At 42.2% G+C, this 18,660-nt stretch overlaps 1 protein-coding gene across 5 annotated transcripts; it reads left to right on the top strand.

Annotated features, from left to right (window-relative positions):
- The first annotated feature begins 172 nt into the window (after positions 1-172).
- Positions 173-18,033, top strand: med25 (mediator complex subunit 25). Of its 5 annotated transcripts, none has more exons than XM_035615732.2 (20): positions 174-366; positions 1,437-1,586; positions 1,695-1,740; positions 1,835-1,959; positions 2,048-2,146; positions 2,566-2,686; positions 2,793-2,949; positions 3,887-4,011; positions 4,167-4,242; positions 4,607-4,884; positions 7,189-7,290; positions 10,288-10,370; positions 10,457-10,514; positions 10,619-10,726; positions 11,354-11,530; positions 15,277-15,390; positions 15,612-15,683; positions 16,571-16,741; positions 16,836-16,956; positions 17,447-18,033. In XM_035615732.2, exons 2-20 carry the CDS (start codon positions 1,441-1,443, stop codon positions 17,545-17,547), a joined length of 2,280 nt encoding a protein of 759 aa, XP_035471625.2. In that variant the 5' UTR covers positions 174-366; positions 1,437-1,440; the 3' UTR covers positions 17,548-18,033. The 5 variants fall into 5 exon arrangements, with proteins under 5 accessions (XP_035471627.2, XP_035471625.2, XP_035471624.2 ...); XM_035615731.2 differs by having other exon boundaries at positions 10,285-10,370; positions 15,280-15,390; XM_035615730.2 differs by having other exon boundaries at positions 10,285-10,370.
- Positions 18,034-18,660: the final 627 nt, after the last annotated feature.

The raw sequence follows: 18,660 nt of genomic DNA, 5'->3' as shown, positions 1-18,660 counted from the left end.
TTGAAAATACATTGACACGTCGCCCCCCAGTGACCACAGCTGAGACTCCCTCTTTGATTTAAAGCTTTTAACCGGTAGGTGGCAGCACTCCGCCCAGGCGCGCCCTGTCTTGTCTTGTGTGCAGGGGGGAAAAAAAGGGGGACGAAGAAGAAAACCGCGACGTCACACTTTGTGGGCGCGTCCTATTTTGTCACTTCCGTCAAAAATACAACAAATGGCTATGATGGCTATGCCATAGATATTATATATATATGGGTTATGCTAGCGGCTCGGGGTTAGTCCGCATCTATTCTAGCCCCTTTTTATTTTTCATTTTAATTCTTTCTACCTGAACCCGTGACTCCGCTAGCAGCCGCACACCACCAGGTCGGTACAGATCAGTTTCCTTCCGGATGGTAGCTCAGTAGCTAACAAGGCTCAGTGAACTGAGTTAGCCCGAGTCCGTTCATTGACGTCTGACATGCCTTGAATGAAAAACCGCGAGGAGTTCGTCTGTTGCGCAGAGTGTATTTACCTTCTCGTGCGTGTTGTCCGACTCCCCGCGGGCAACTTTACACCCACTTAACACTGTTGGTCCGTAGTCGAATGCTTTGTTTACGCTGCTTGCGTTAGCCTGTTAGCCTGTTAGCATGCTAGCCTCAGTGCTCACTCAGTAACTTTTGTGTTCAACAGACACGCACACACTTTGTTCCAAAGTGGCACCAACTTACACAATAACCATTTGCCTTCTTTTTCGAAAGGTATTTCATAAAAGCCTAATTTGATGTTCATTTGTAAAACTCCCACTTTTTTTAACACGTGTGATGCTTTTGTTTTTAAAACCTATAGAGGAGTATTATATTTTAAAAAGTCAAAAATAATAACCCTCTACGCTTGTCTTTTTTTTTTTTTTTACCTGTATTCCAGTGAAGCAGTTTTGTCCTTGTGATCTACAGCTGCAACAGTTAATCAATCAACCGATTAGTTATCGGTTGCTAAATTGATCAACAACTATTTTGATAATCGGTTGAATTAGTTTTTGTGAGGGGAAAAAAGCCAAAATTCTCTGATATCAGCTTCTTAAATGTGAATATTTTCTGGTTTCTTTGCTCCTGTGTGACAATAAACTAAATATCTTTGGTGAGTGGACGAAACAAAACAACATCTTGGGGGTTTTGAGAAACACGATAGACATTGTTCACCATTTAATGACATTTTATGGACCAAAGCAACTCATCGATTACTCAAGAAAATAATCAAGGGATTAATCGATTGTGAAAATAATCAAGGGTTAGTTGCAGCCCTACTGTGATCAGTATGGACGAGCACTGGGAGTATTTGATTCTTCTGCTGGTGTCTGCCAGTTCTGTTCATTTGCTGTCAAAAAACATAATTGATTATTAGATTAACCAGGGAGGTGTCTGATGAAATGTAAAATCTGCCCCTACTCTGTCCAGTTCCATGGTGGCAGGTTCGGTACTCATGGAGCCCCCCACTAAGCCTGGGACCAACCAGGTGGCTGACGTGGTGTTTGTCATCGAAGGGACGGCAAACCTCGGACCCTACTTTGAATCTCTAAGAAAGAATTACATTCTTCCGGCTATTGAGTGAGGACACAACAACACTGATTTTCAGAGTTATTGTGTTATTTTTCATGTTGTCATGCCTAAATGCCTTTATTTTTTGTCTTGATCCCCCCCCCCACACACACACAGATATTTCAATGGAGGGCCCCCAGCAGAAACAGATTTTGGTGGAGATGTGAGTGTTTTTCCCCTTGTTGTAACTATCATTATTTTTTCTCACATGTCAATATTGCTTATGAAACTTTCTTTTTTTTTTTCTGCTGCTCCAGTATGGGGGGACACAGTACGGTCTCGTGGTGTTCAACACAGTGGACTGTGCTCCTGAGTCGTACGTCCAGTGTCACGCACCAACCAGCTCGGCGTTTGAGTTCGTCTCTTGGATCGACAGCATCCAGTAACGTGATATACATTACCTAATCAATCATTACTAAGTAGATGTTTTTATGTTTAGATATTAAATAATCTCCTGTTTTCCCTCTCAGGTTCATGGGAGGAGGAGCAGAGAGTTGTAGTCTAATAGCAGAGGGGCTCTCGGTGGCCTTGCAGCTCTTTGACGACTTTAAGAAGATGAGGGAGCAAATGTAAGGCCCTCTCTTTGTTGCACACTGCTCATTACTAACTGCTCTATTTCTACTTCTAAAAACATATTAACACTCCGCCGTTCTGTTTGGTCATAATATAGCAATGTAATCTGTGTGCGTTATCGTTGTAACAGAACCATTTAATGGATGAAACTGTTGTTGTGTATTTACTCAAAGTTTTGCTCAGTGAGGAAACTCAGGGACAGGTTGTTCTGCTGTTCGATGTCGACCTATTGTTTCCTTTGAATGCAACCGACTGCTCTCAGGCCTCTATATGTAAAGCGCCACAACTGAGTGTGGAAATATCATCCAAATTCTTTTGTATAATTCAATTAAAATATCAAATGCATGAGGAATGAATGCGTAGGTAAACAATGGTAGTGATAAAACATTTATTGTTTTTTTTGGCCATTTTCCAGAGGTCAAACCCACAAGGTGTGTGTGCTGCTGTGTAACTCTCCTCCATATCTGCTTCCTGCTGTGGAGAGTGTCAGCTACACCGGCTGCACGGCGGACAACTTAGTCAAAATCATCAGAGATGTGAGTTATGTCATATTCTATGAATGGTGTAGTAATATTATTCAGTGTTTAAGATGGATAGAAGATAGATGAACAACATTATTGTGTTTTCGTATTTTTGTTTCAGAAAGGAATTCACTTCTCGGTTGTGGCTCCTCGGAAGCTGCCTGCTCTCAGGGCTTTGTTCGAGCGGGCGTCTCCTGTAGGCGGGGTGGTCGAGCCCCATCCAGACTACAGTCAGGATCCCTTCCACATGGTCCTCGTCAGAGGCATTTCACTTCCTGGTGAGAAACATTGTCTATTATAACCTAAGATTGTGTGGGTGGGCACTGGGCAGCCTCTGTGCTCAGAACAGTCTGTTTGATCATATTTAATTGTTTTTTGACTGCGAGGAAATGCTTAGCAATATTTATTGACTGATTGATGTGATGTTTTTTTGGCCCTCCAATTTAAATTATTTTCTATGAATACGCGTAGAGTTTACTCACAGTATGAAGACAGAGACAGGAAGAGTATTTAAGAGTAAGGATCATACAGTGTAGTATTTGTTCATCGTGATTATCTGTGGCAGTTTGCGGAGTAGTGTCGTTTTAAATAGGTTCCCAGTTGTAGCAGCTGCATTTTTGTAAGCCTCTTATCTCCAAACCCACTTTTGAGAGGATGGTGCTCTGCTGTTTTTTCTATTCCTTCAGGCTGCAAATGACAAGAGGAAATCTTGCGTTAATGTTGTTTATCTCATTCTGTGCATCTTTTTTTAAATTTTTTTTTTGTCTCTTGCCCTTTTCCTTGCGGTACTTCCTCTATAGGCAGAAGACTTTCCTCGAAAATTCCACTAACTTTTGTTTTTATTGAATCCAGTTTCCTATAATGACATTCCCACTGATCTGTCTGTAAGATACTAGTTCGCTAATTTCACATGTGTTAAACGTGGCTGGTGATATTGAATATGTCATACAGCTCTGCTGTAATTTATCATGTAAAGTCACTCTTTAGTTTTCGGTAGTTATAAATAAAACCATTTTCAGCTGTTCCCATTGTTTACTCCTACACTTTTTCAGTGGGTAGGAGTGAATTCCGTGTTAATTATGTCTTATTTTTCACCCATAGCGAGACATTATTCTACTCCTACACTGTGACTTGAGACAGAGCTGTCTCGAGTTTATGCTGCAGAACTGCGTAAAAGACAACAACCTCTGAGCCTCTCTTGTTGTCTCCCTCCAGTTTCCTCAGGTGGAGGTCCTGGGCCGCTCAAACCTGTCCTCCCCCCTCAGTCGTTGCCCGTCTCTCAGCCTCTCGTTGGAGCTCCACAGCCCCCTCCACCCATTAACGCAACCCACCCTTATCAGGTAATGGGCAAGTAGCCGTGTAGCGTGAGGCTGCCCGGAGACTTAATTCCTGCCGTCTCTTTTGGCTCAGTTTCAGGCAGCAGTGTGGTGTTTATGTGCCTTCCCTTAAACGTTCTCATTCCCTGCATTGTCTTCCTCTCATCTGCCGTCGACAGAATCCGGCCCCCATGACTGCTGCTCAGGTGGCTGCACAGATGGCCGTGGAGGCAGCCAACGTCCAGAAGAGTCGCTGTGAGTTACCAGTGGGGCTCCGTGGGCATCTGGGAACAATTTACGTTAGCCAAGATTTTAGTTGCACTGTCTGTTTAAATACTGTAAGTGTATGTAACACTGAGACAGTGTGACTGTGTATGTGCTCCTACAGCAAAGCATAGCCTTGCTTTTTCTGAAGAAGTTTTCCCTAGACAGTGTGAATGTATTGTTTCTTTATATTTTGGGTATTTACTGGTGGCTCTCACCCAGAATGACCTATAAAAACAGGATCTTTGGATCAGTAAAAAATATTTTATTTTATTTAAGTATCTTAGCTTATATTTTTATGGTCATGTTTTTAAAACGTAGCGTCTGTTCTGATTGTCATGTTCTCTCCCATCAGTCCCAGGTATGATCAATCAAGGTCCCCCGTTCCCAGGTCAGCCCAACATCCCATCGGTTGCCGGGGTGAAGCTCAGTCAGCCCAGCATATCAACGGTCACCACGGCATCACAGCCGATGATGCCACAGCAACAAGTCGCTCCCAATCAGCAGCAGCAGCAGCAGCCAGTCCCGCCCCCAGGGCAGCCTGCACCCAATCAGCAACCGCAGCAGCCACCTCAGCAGCAACAGCAGCCCACAGCGAATCAGCCCACGGCGCCTTCAGTGCAGCCCAACATGGTAAGTTCTACCTAAATTTCCCCGCTGCTCAAGACACGATTCTAAATCTGAATTCCAGGTATCCTACAGAAAAGAAATGCAACAAATGAAAGAGTTAAATTTGTGAATTAACGCAGCAAAACATAACACAGGACTCAATGAAGTGTGTTTCAATTTACTATACCAATTTAATATTCTTATTTAGATTCCAACATATCTATTTCGTTGCCTTGATGATGATTTATTTCTCAAAAACATTATGCATTTCACTTTTTGAAGTTTGTCTTAGCACTGCTCACACATCCATACATACAGTACATTAAAAACGGTTATCGGTTGCTATAATCCCTCTTCCTGTCCATACTGGCCATGAAGCAATCCGTTAATGCATTCAGATGTGGAGCTATGGTTGAGTTAGAGACAAACGAACAGGATGCCTTTCTAAATCTTTTTTTTTTGTGCCAGATTTTCCCTTCTGCGCGTTCCTTGTGGAGGGATAATAACACATAGTGGGAATTTGTACTAAAGAGACAGTAACTTGGAAGATACCGGCTTGATGTGATTAGCTCAGACTGCTGAAGCCACATGCTACCTTCTGCTGAACTTGCAGAGAATGATGTAGATCCAGTCCCCTGTCTCTTCTGTTGGAATTGTGCTCGCGAGTTATTCCATCCTCGCCTCCTTGTGTTCGGAAAGGAAGAATTTCAGCGACCCAAGAGTTTGCGCTATAGTCACAGTTTGAAATCCTGAGATGGATTAAGGTTTTTGTTGCCTCTCTTGCGCTATGAATTCAAATTGGATTAACACACACTCAGCTTTTTCCCTTGCTCTATGTACAGTATTTACTAACAGGGCAGTCAGCTGACACCATGTTAAATATACAACCACAGAGTTTGTAAAAAGCCTTTTATCCCATTTACTCCATGTCACTTGCTCATATACTTAGTCGTAGAATAGGTGACTGCATCATTTATCCCATCAGCTGAGTTGCTGTCACTTTTAGATGTCCTACCTGTAGATTAGGTTCACATGAACACACCTAGCACTGGTCATTTGGCAAAAAAGATGAGTGATTATCATTTTCACTATTCTGTACAGAGACAGGGGTGGTACAATGGGCTGTATATCAAATTGGAAATACGGTTGCAAAAAGAAGTCTTATGAGAAAATGACTACTTCTCCCTTGCTTTACAACGTAAGTAAACATTTTCCTGAGGAGTTTATGGTCTCAATCTCTAGTTTGTAGTCTTATTTAATACAGCGTGATGTTCACTTTAATTTAGATGTATGACCCCATTTAGAGTCAAATGTAGATGAGAGAGCTCGGTGTTCACTGGGGCGTGAATACCGCGTGATTGACTCCAATAGGTGCTGGGCGCAGTTGTAGGTGGGACCCACCCTTAAAGCTTCTCCCTAGCTCCACCCTCTCATCCAAATATGGTTACTTCTGGTTTCATTATAATAAAGATTTAATGTGAACTGTTTTTTAACCTTGTGTAGATTTGAAAAAAAATTATCATTATTATTTAATGTGTAAATGGACTATATATGCACAGTGCTTTTCTAGTCTTATTGACCACTCAAAGTGCTTTACAGGATAAGTCACATTCATACACATTCATACAGTGCCTGAAGAGTTGTCAGAGGCAATTTAGGGTTTAGTATCTTGCTCAAGGACACAGTGACACGGGGAAGCTGGGATCAAACCGCAAACCTTCAGGTTGGTAGATGACTGGCTCTATCTCCTGTGCCACAGCCGCCCCCATGTAACATCAGGTGGAGTTAAACTGTCTCGCGGCACTCAGGGGAAGACTTGATTTGCTATTCTCCCCCCCTTTGTAAACGACATTAATGCATAAATCATTTTTAAATCTTCAAATATTTGGAGTCAGAGAAGCACGACTTCCCTAATCCAGTGATGCCCTACCACCAGCAGCCCGAGAGCGGAATTTGCAGACGAACGTCTGAAGTCTGATATCAAAATGAATTTCAAATGTTAGTACCACCGTCAGATCAAAACCAGAACATGTTCCACTTTCCCTCGAAAATCACAGTGGGTTCAGTCATTGTTATTTAATTTTTTCTGTTTTCAAATTCATTAATTCTTCTCCTTTGTAGCAGAACATTCTTTTGAATCTTATTCTATAATTGGCCAAATGTAATATGTAGTGATGTTCCGGTTTAATCAGCTGACATGTTCTGTATTATTAACTAAATGGGAAATAATTTTATTCTTGGGTTTTTTTTGTGCATTCTTTCTGACAGGAAAAGGTTCTGTTCTTTAACTACACGTGTAACCGCCTCCTCTTCTGTTTTATTCAACAGCCTGGTGTATCAGGACCTCCAAGCGGTGCAAATCCAGTTGGGCAGGCGCAAGGTGTGACCAACAAGATCGTTGCATGGACCGGCGTTCTAGAGTGGCAAGAGGTAACAAGAATATATAACAGAAGTCGTTTTCCCAGATCATTACAGATTAATTAAAATCCCCCACAGTCACAGTACTGACAACTGAATTTCAAGTGGTCTTTTTCTCCAAAAATGGATTTAAACCAGCATTTTGGATTTAAAACCTTACTGGCTGAGCTGAAAGCCAGCTTAGCTCAGTGGCTCCCCAACTTCACTTCTCCAAACTCAAAAGAGGACAGACGTCAGTTAAATTAGTTCAGTATTTAAAAGAATGCCTCTCCACTTGACTTGACAGATGAGAAGACTGATACCAGTCTCATGTCTGTGTGGTAAATATAACAGCAGCCAGTCAGTGTAGTTTGGGGGAAGGAATGGAAAATGGGGATACAGCTCGCCAGGCTAGGTCTGTAGGTAAGAAAATCCTAGCAAACTCAGAAGAAGAAGAAAAAAACAATGTTAAATGATTATACCGGTACCTGCAGACAGATTTTGTTACCTTCACACTGTATTTTTTCTGGTTAGCTTATGCTAAGCTACTGGCTCCAGATGTATATTTACCAGACAGACAAGAGAGTGGTATTGATGTTCTCATCCTCCTCTCGTCAGTCAAGTTAATCTTTCCCAAACTGTCAAACTCTTCTTTTAATTATCTTTGCTTGACCTGATGTCTCCCGGCTGAAATAAAAATCGTCGAGACCTGAGAACTTGAGGAGTTCTCCGCCAACATATTGTGATCACCACCACTATCATGTCTTAATAATCCTGCGTCATTGATTATTACACACTGTGATTAATTGCACACCGTTACACCGACCTATGTCTATTGGTTTAGCTCAAGGTCAAATCGATTTAGTTTGCAGTGTCGGCGTTGAACTGGGAAAATGGATGTTAATGACTTTTATGCATTATACTCATAAGGCCTTCAAGTGTTTGTGTTTGGTGGACGGACTCGGATCAATCCTCTCCATCGACTACACTCTCATCTTCCCTCTATCGACTACACGCTCACCCCACCCCCGTCTTCTGTTTGTCAGAATTATTCAGTTTGTTAGTTAAATGGACGGCGAGTGAGAAGCTCAGGAAACCCTAAATCTTGCAGTCGCTCACATCCTGAGTGGAAATGATTAAGAGCATAAAAATATCGCTCTTAATCTGCCGTTTCTTCTCATAGTTCACTCATCAGGCTTTCGTCGCTGATTTGTCTCTGGAAAATCTGTAAATGTTGAGAAGAATCCTGCTACGGACACCCAAGATTTATTTACAGAAACGGTTGTTGATAAAAGAAAAAAACCTCTCGCAAGGGGATGCCAACTCATTTGGCTGGAGCTTGTTCAGAGTACAGTGTTATCAATATGGCGCATTCTGTTTTGGCTGAATTTCAATCTGTTAGTGCTGGAAATCAATTATTTTGTGCGTCTAAAATATGGGGTAACTTTGCAGGATGTTTTTAAAGCCACCTACCTAAGGTAGAAGTGTTTTAACAGGATTGTATTGTCAATGTCCACACCTTTGCTTTTCTTTCCCTCTTGCTTTAGCGAGCTTTGTAAATGAATAACCCATTTGTCTGCAGAGAAAACCAAAACACAAAGCCGTTGTGATGGGACTACTGCAGTAGGCCTGACTAATATGTGATTGATTGATCATTGATCCTGTATTGATGCTCGGGAAGATGAAGAGAGCTGGGTGTTCTCCCAGTGGGATTGCTGCATTGACACACTTAGAAAGAGGTTCTTTTTTTTTTGTGCTAATGAACAGTTTATCTGCATGTCTTTTTTTCTTTCTTTTTTTTTAATTGCTTGTCCAAATTGGTATGGCAGTGGCAGGAGAGTGAACATGGCAGCTCATACACGATTTTCCTCAGCTATATTCCCCAACTGCTCCCAGGCCAGTTAAAAAATACTATTAAATCCCTCAGCATGTCCTGGTGTCCTGTACCATTTTTTTTTTTTTTTTTTTTTTTTAAATCCCAGAGCACCTCAATAAAGAGACAGTTTGGAGGCATCCTTAGCTCAACCACTTTAAACTGAACTTATCCGCTGCGTAGACTGAGAGCAGCCACTGGTGAGCCGGACGACCCGACTCTCCTCACTTGGGAAAAGAGCTTCTCCTCCTTCATCATGACTGAGCAATCCAGCTTAATTCCTGCAGAGAGAGCCACGATGTCTGACTCGCAGGTGCTGTTCCAGATCCCGACCTCTACCTGCAAAAACATCGAATGTCACGGTCGGACGTTAACGTTATCCACAAATAGCAGAGGTGCAACTCCAGGGTCACAACAGAGCTGACAGAGCTGGAGTCTACACTTTACATTGAGCATGCTACTTCAGTGTGAACTCAGTGTGATGTTTTTTGCAGAGAATATAGTTACAGTTAATAACTCCAGAGATGCACAGCACGCTCTCACGCACATTACTTCCTTCTCTGCATTTGAAATGAAGACCTGTTGATAAATGAAGCCTGTAAGCGTGTGAACAGAGAATGTGATGGGTAAGAATGGATCACACCCCCAAGAAATGTGGCAGCAGCTCTGAGGTTATAAACTTCCAATGGATAAAAAAAAACATTAATTAATTAGTTGTTAATGATGAAGAATATTTACAACAGTGAGCCCTGAATTTGCGGATTCGAAAAGTTTTCCCTCTGGCGCCTTCGGCAAAGACTTTTCCAGGGACTGTGAGTGTTGCTACACCATCAAGCCACCAGGGTCAATCATTCCTTCATCATCACTTCCTTTCCTTTACTGAGCACAATAGTATTTAATGCATCTTTAATTTTTGATTCTTTTGTTCCTTTGAGTAGCTTGTTGAATTGAAAGCATAATTGGTTCCAAGAGCTTTGTCTTATTGTCTGTTTTTATTTTCAAATACACATTTTAAATCTCTCAAAATCCTGCAAAGATACTTGTAAAGTGACATTACTCTAACCATGTGCTCCTCGAGATACTTTTTCAGCCTCACGTCCTAATTTTGACTTTTGTGTCATCCCGTGCCCCCACCCTCTCTGAATTCCCTGCAGAAGCCCAAAGCCTCAACCATGGACGCAGCCACCAAACTGACTCGTTCGCTGCCATGTCAAGTGCATGTGAACCAGGGAGAAAACCTGTGAGTAGCCAGTTAGACGCTGGACCTCGTCTTTGTGTGAAAAGGATTTGTTATAACCTCACCTTGTTATTTGTGTCTCCAAACAGAAACACAGACCAGTGGCCACAGAAGCTCATAATGCAGCTGATTCCACAGCAGTTACTGGTGAGACCGCCTTTAGTTTTGTTTTGTGCTGACGCTTGTGTGCAGCAGTTATTTGTTTATGAATGATGCATAACAAGTGCTCGCCTGCCCACTTTTCTTTGTAGACAACCCTAGGTCACCTCTTCAGAAACTCTCGAATGGTCCAGTTTCTCTTCACCAACAAAGACTTGGAGTCGCTGAAAGGCCTGTACCGCATTATGACGAATGGTTTTGTAAGTTCTTACACTACACTACCGTCCCTAAAATGTGCATTTGCTCCACGCTCCTGGTCTTATGCATCATTCAGTGGCTCTCAATACATTTTCCATGAGCGACAAATGAGCTGCAGCTCCCGCCTCTGTCCAGTAGATGGGCTGAACGTGGAACAACTGCTGCGTTTGCTGCACTATTGTACTGGATGCTCTAGAGGGGGTTCCATACATTCAATCACATTCAAGTTAGATAATAGGATTTGAAATATGCTTTCCATCAGTTCAGACAAAAAGAAAAAAAAATGTAATTGTTTAGTTCTGATTCAGTTCCAGAAGGCTAGATTAATGATAGGGTTTTTTTTGTCAGTGTGGTGCATTGTTAATAAGGTAATACCATTGAGAAATAGCAGAGGCATTAATAGTATTCAGTCCAGCTGAGCTCTGCCTCTCTGCCCGAATTTGATTTACAGTGTAAAGGAAGGCACTGTGTGAATTAAGTTAACCCCATTTGCATTCAATTTATAAAACCGATATGTTTGACTGGGCAGAGGAGCTCAGGAGTGGGTTATGTCCCCGAGCCCGACCCCATCCCCGTAATTGCGCCGGATTCCCATGTCACGGTCTTAATCTGCCCTGTGACCCCCACAGGCCGGCTGCGTCCACTTCCCCCACACGACTTCGCCCTGTGAAGTGCGGGTGCTGATGCTGCTTTACTCATCCAAGAAGAGAATATTCATGGGTCTCATCCCCAACGACCAGAGCGGTTTCGTCAACGGCATCCGGCAAGTCATCACCAGCCACAAGCAAGTCCAGCAGCACCGAGCGGTGAGTTGTGATGGGAGGAGGAAGAGCTGGTGGGAGAGAATATTGGGAGTGTGGACGGTGATAATGAGGAGGCATTATAGAGCAGCGCCGGGGAATTGAGGTGCATTGTTTTTGACATTTCATTTAGTGAACCCGGTGTCTTTAGAGCAGCCACTAACGCCTCTCACTCTCGGAGAGGCTAATGGGGTTAGCATTAGCTTCAACGGCAACGTTGGCTGACTGTTGCACTCCCACCTCATTACGTTTGCTTGAATGAGGGAAATATAGATGCGATATATCTGTGGTCCTTGTGTTGAATTAGTTCCTGAATATGAATTACATTTCTTGTAACTAGTTATGTGATTTATTGTATTGTTCAAAATCAAACATGAAAAAAATGGATGCAGTCACAAAATTTGGAATCCAACAAATATAAGATTTTTTTTTCTCTTGAAACATTCAGCAGTTGTACGTTAGCTATTGTGTTAAGCTTTCGCTGCCATTATCACCCATGGTAACCAAGCAAACCAAATTTTAAAGATCTAAGCGTAATGTAAGAAGTGTGACTTTTTTTAATATATTCACATTTAGAACTGCATGATTGGTCCATGAATTGTTAATTAATAAACTGGTTTTGTCATTTAATTTTTAAGCAAATTTGACCAAATAGTTCCAAATTCTCAAATGTGAAATGTTTCTTTAGTCTTTTATGATCGTAAACTGAACTTTTCATAGTCCACCTAAACATTTTCACAATCATCTCACGACCATTTTACAGTTTTCTGACATTTTAAATTCAAACATAAAACACAAAGTAATGAATAAGTAGTAATGAAAAAAGTTAGTTGCAGCCCTATAATCCTATTACACCTGTCTTGTTTTACAATACACACGCATTGTAATATCAATCACAGAGGTTAAAAAAATACATTCATATTACCTTTGACCGTATACCTACAACAACAAGATGAAACATTTTACATCAAAACAGAAGATTCACAGTAGTGAATCAACCCTAACCCTAACCCTGCATCAGCTTTAAACAAAGCAACATTTGGGCAGATTCTAGTTTTGCTTACACAGACTCTCCCAGATGAAACATTACACGCTGTTGGCCAAGCGGTGGAGTGGCAGCGATGTGCGCCAGTCTTTAGGGACAGAATAAGAAAATCTCGGGACAACGCTCTAAAGACCAGGTGGACTAGTTCCTGCTTCCGAGGTTCATTGCAGGTCACAAACGCTGCTGCCTTGGCCACATGGCATGGAAATGTCACTTTCCCTCCCTTCTCATCCTCATCCCGGGAGACGGGGTGATTTAAAATGTGTCCTGGATTAGCTTTCTGCTCCACTCCGGCTTATTGCGTCCTGTGAGGACAGAGGGATTCTGCATCGCTGGTGAGACAATGCAGCATCCTGTCGCAGAGAAGCAGCATGCCTCTGTTTAAAGTCGTCGGGTTAACACGAGTTAAATTACGTTTTCTTGTCGCAGTCTGCTTTCATCAGCGGCGGTAGCGCTTGTTTACTCACCCTGCTAATTCTACGTCTCCGCAAAAACGCATCGGCCCTATATGTAACATGAATCTCTGTGTACGAGCATCAGGGCATTTAGAGCAGGCAGAAGACATGAAATTATAATGAAGATTTTTTTCTTTTCTTCTCCTACCTCTTGTGTATCATCACATATTCAGTGCTGCATTGCTAATAGGCAAGCGCTACAGCAATCTTAACGTAATTAAAATTTCAATTTGGACCAGTAGTTAAGGTTTCTGTGTGCAAAGCCCTGGAGTGGCATTCTTCGGCAACGAGATGGTAGTTTGTTCTGTTCACTGCAAGAAAAAGATTTAATATGTTATTCCCCCTGAAAAGTGATATAATAAAATAATATAAATCGTGATGCAGGATGTTACACACGGGAGATAAATCAAAGCTGTTATTGTTGGTCAGAGAACACACCGGGCGTTGGCACGTTTCCCGAGGTGACTTTTTCGGATTCAGTCGGATGAATCTGTTTCTTTTTTTTTTTTAATCTCCATTTTCTGTAGTTAATAATTTGTGCTAATCCTTGTCTCAGCGTGGAAACACACAAGCCACCACAGAGCAAACTTTTAAGCACAACTGACAGATGAAAATGACGCCCTTTTTTAGCTATCAATTGTTTCATATGTGATTTCTGACTGCTCAAACAAAATGTGACATTATTAACATTAATCAGAACCTACTTACTGGCGTGTTTCCAGACTAGTCTGTCGGCAGTTTAAAGCAACAGGTTGCCTCCTTTCTTTCCTACTTAGCCTTTAACTGTGGATAGGTGTGACTTTTCTACACTCCCAGACGGCTTTAGTCATAAGTCATCAATTTGTTTTAAAACTGTGAAAATCCAAAAATAGCAAACCCCTCAGCAGGAGGCACTTGAAGTTACATCTCCACTGGTGTATCATCATCATCCTCCATGCTGCCTTTTTTTTTTGCCCAACACTTTTAAATGTTTGTTTTTTTACACAGAACCGTTCAGTTGAATGCTCCAAAATATATATTTTTTTAAATATGGATATGCGTTTTTAAAGAATAGCTTCACATTGTGCATTGACAGGATTATTGGTCACTGTAATTCTTCCTGGCCACAAAGAAAACCCACCCAAAGCAATTGTAATATAGTAACTGAGGGGGGGAAAAATCCACAGTCCTTGTTTCTTTCCAAAAAATACATTTACATATATTTCAGCCGAAGTTAAATGAGACTTCAGCCGTCTTAAGTAAGACACATTAAGTGGGTATCCCTCTAGTAGCACATTCACTCTCTCTGTGCTTCCTTGAACAGTGTTTTTAGGAAGTATGTTGACAAGGAAAAGCATTGAGAGAAGAAGGCTACTCGGCCTGGATGAGCGCCACAAGCGCGGATTCTTAAAGAGATCATGATCATACATGCGCCCAGTTATGAGTCTGCACTCATGATAAAATATAATTTTCTCTTATTTATTTTTTTAGCAGTTTTGGCAACACATCAGATAGCTAGAGCAAGATACAACAGGACACACCCACGTGTCTTCTTTACTCTCGTGCAGCCAGATCTCCACAGCGCTGCGCTGGAGAATGGAAAACTGTCACTGGATTACTTTGATACTGAAAGATAAATAAATACGTCTGGAGTTAAACGGAGTGTCTTTTTTTTCCTTCTGTGATATTCGCACAGAACATCAGAGATAAGTTATCCTCTTCCGAAATTGTAAGTTACAATGAATCTAAAAATGTGTGTATCATGTCAGTATGTTTAGAATTCACAGATCAGCTATGACTTCAAGAGAGAAGATGGTTTTTCATGTAGATTGCAGCAGATAAAACACAAGACAATTCCAGCTACTGCCTCGTATAGAAAACACGTCTCTCCCTCTTCACCTCCGTGTTGCGGCACATCTTACTGTTTACAAATCCTCTGGCTTCGTAATCTGTGTCATTAAAGATCTACTTCTCTTTTTAACGGCGCTTTGCTTAATTTCACTTATTTTTTTCCTGCTTTTATGGTTCACTCATTTTGTGTGTATCTGAGTGTCTATGCATGTGTGATAAACGAACAGATCACCTTAACACTGATGTGTTGTGCCTAAGCAAAGTGGTTGGCCAAAGTCTTCTTTAGCCCAGAACATAGGAAAAGAGAAAATGTATTTGTGTCAGGAATATTTAAAGATATTAATGGGTGTGTCAGAGTAAAATAAAGCTGATAAACTGTTAGAAAAACGTTATTTCCTCATTATCTTTCTGTTTCCATGCAGCAGCTCGGCGGTGCAGTGGGTCCAATGCAACCCGGTCAGGTCCCCCCCAATCAGAACTTTCTCAACAGGGCCCCTGGTCCCATTCCCGTCTCCCATGGCAACGTCCAGCAGCAGGTAAATGAACGTACCCTGTGCTGGCATGTCTACCTTGTGCTCTCTCATCGGTTTCCCCCTCTCACACTGCCTATTGTCGACACCTTTACTGCCCCGGTGTCCCCCTGGTTTTCTGCACGCCTTACTGGTAACACTCTTTTCCACTGCGCTCCCTCTTTTTTTTCGCACACTTCTACCACTCTCCCCTCCTCCTCCTCCTCTCTGATCTGTCCTGTGTCCAGTCTGTGGTGGTGGGCATGCCTCCTGTTAGTCAGGTTTCTATGATGGAGGAGCAGCAGAGGCAGAACAACATGGTGAGACCCTCAGCAGCCTCTTATCATATGAACAACATGTGGTCAGCAACTGACGTTTAAAAGCCTTTAAAGTATCGTGGCGTGATTTAGTTGTTAAAGGTTTAATGTTTTTTCTACTGTGCATTGACGGACTTTATTTAACTACATACATTAGCAGATTTATCAGTACAGTACTATAATTTATAAGACTTTTCTCTTCTGTGATGCCCACATACGGTGCTAAATAACCATGAATAAAGTAAATACATAATGTTAAAAACTGTCCAGGTTTTTCTGAAATTTGTAGGACAAATTGTGAAGAATGTGCCATTCATGTACAAAAAGTCTAACACAGATAAGCCGCAGCATTAAAACCGGTAACTGTTTTTAATATTGTGGCAGATCAATATTATGAACCATCAGCAGTGTGATTTAACAAATTAGTTTGTAGTTCCATCGTTTTCCGTGGCTTCAAGTCAAAAATACACAGAAGAAGTGGACAGCTAATTTCCTATCCGCATGTGTTGACTTGTGAATGCTCCTCTTGCAGCATGCCGCTGACCCCCCAAAAATATTCAAAATTCATAAGATACATGCATGAGTTTGAGTAACTTATTGAATAACAAGTGTTTGTAGCGAGCATGAGGTGACGGGGTCGAGACCGGGACAAGACGTGATGGTCGACATCTGACCTTTTCCCACTGTTATCTGTCCTGTTTGTCCTTTAAAGGCTGTTACTGTCAAATAAAAGGTGTTACAAATTGCAAATATCACCTGGCAACATGCAAGTCGTTTTGTTATAATCACTTCCACGTGCCCCCAACTTGGTGCAGCCGCCTTTCAGTATTCAGTATTTTAATGTGACCCAAAACCATATGGCTGGTTAATCTGTGATGGAATTCCTTCAGATGGCGATGAGAGCAGCCGGACCAGCTAACCAGCAGTCGTCGGTTGGTGGCCCTCCGCCCAACCAGGTCGCACAGGGCGGACAAGCCCCGCCTCAGGGTCCCATACTGCGGCTCTCGAACCCGGGAGCCAATCCGCAGCTTCGCAGTCTCCTCCTCAGCCAACAGCAGCCGGTAAGAAAGACAGTATCACCCTGGTGTGAACATCCAGAAGTCTGAGTTTCAGCAGAGTTAACGTGGCTTTTCTTGTCTTCTTGTGTCCTCGCAGCAGGGCGGTGTGTCTCACATGCCGGGCATAATGTCTCACCAGGGTCTGGGGCAGCAGTTGGTCCACTCGGCGCCAGGAGGGGGGGCTCAAATGCAGGGCCAGTGGAGGCAGCCCATGCCAGGTCAGCAGGCGCCCCATCACAGATGTGGAAGGGAGTTCTGATATGTGCAAATCAAGTAGAATAGAACATAGGGGCTTGAAACCTCACTACCCTAATCGAAGGGTTATGAGGTTCATATCCAAAAGGATATTTGAACTGCACCTCCCTAACTAAATGAATGGAAATGGATAAACAAAGCCTATATTTGAAAAGGTCACGTTTGTATTAATGTAGAAAATGTGTCCAGACAAAAGTTGGAAAATGTTATTTTTAACAGCAGATGTCATTTAATCTTGAGAAGTCATTGTACTTTTCATGTGTCATTAAAGTCAACATTAAAAAAGTACTCATCAAAAAACAAAGGCAACACTACAGAACATCATAAAAACTAATAAATCAGGATAGGGCCTTATTAGTTTTTATGATGCTGCTTCAAGTCTCTGACCATTAACATTAGTTTGAGTCCTGATATTGTAATAAATCCCTCTGCCCCTCCCCAACCTTTGTGCAGGTCAGGTGCTGATGTCTGGTCAGAGAGGAGCCGGTCCCCAGCCCGGGATGCCCCAGGTCTCCAGCGTCATGGAGGATGAAATCCTCATGGACCTTATCTAACTGAGCGTCATGGACTCTTCTTTTCAGTTAGCACTTGTGGCGGCCATTTGCCAGTTTTTTGACACATACATCCACTCTGTTGCTTCGTTGCTTACAACTGTTCAACATAATTAAGGAACAAATCACCAGTAGTTTCTACTGTGGTTTTTGTTCTTCTTCTTTTTATTTTCTTTTTTTCACGAGACTGAGCAGCTGAAGTTAATTAGGGGGAGACAATGCGAGCATTAGTTTTTCATGTAAATGGTCAAACCGACAGCGGCGCTAATCCCCCGCGCTACACACTGGATGGAGCCGAACCGGTGGAAATGGTCCTGGAAAGTCTACTATTCGTTTTTTACATTTTATTATGGAAATCTGAAATGGTATTTTTGTTAGTTTTTTTCCCTTTTTAACTGAAGTTTGAACTCCTATGAGGGTTTTTTGATAATTTTTTTTGTTAATTATTAATAAAAGTTGTTTTATGAGGAATAAATACATTTAAGCATAGATAACTGAAGAAGTCATTTATGGCTGTGAAGAGGTTTTGCAGTGGATGATGCATGCGTATGAAGATGATGTGCTTTTGATACAGGGACAAAGACTTCAGAGTCCTGCCCCCCATCCCCCCATCCCCCCACCACCCTGTGTGACTGCAGCTTGGATGGACCCTTAAGGTGAGAGAGAGACAGAATAAGACACCGTAATAGATGGTTCAGTGTCTTTTTCTGCCAAATAGTGTCAGTGTGTTAATTTTAACTACTCCCAATATGTCATGGAACCATAGAGTCGTCCTCTTGTGCCAAGTAGTCCTACCAGATGGCATCAGTCAGTTGGCCACGTTTCCTTTGGCATGACATACAGTCGGGCCGACCGCATGCGCACATGGCACAGACTCACCACGTATATATATGTGCCCACAGTCTGCTTTGCAAAGAAAAAAAAAACCCCGCGCCCTCGCACTGCACATGCGATGATTTTTCAAGTCGAATGCGGCACAGCAACAAACACGGGTGACACACAGGTGGTGGAATCCAACAGAGACGAGCCGAGCAGAGGAAAGAGAAAAGAAAGCACGAGAACTTTGCCTCACGTGTTCATGACACATTCATGTATCAGTTTGACCAGGGGTTTTTT

Source organism: Scophthalmus maximus, chromosome 17, assembly GCF_022379125.1.
Source record: "Scophthalmus maximus strain ysfricsl-2021 chromosome 17, ASM2237912v1, whole genome shotgun sequence".
NCBI lineage: Eukaryota > Metazoa > Chordata > Actinopteri > Pleuronectiformes > Scophthalmidae > Scophthalmus > Scophthalmus maximus.
Note: the sequence above shows the minus strand (reverse complement) of the source record. Positions and strands in the feature narration are given on the sequence as shown.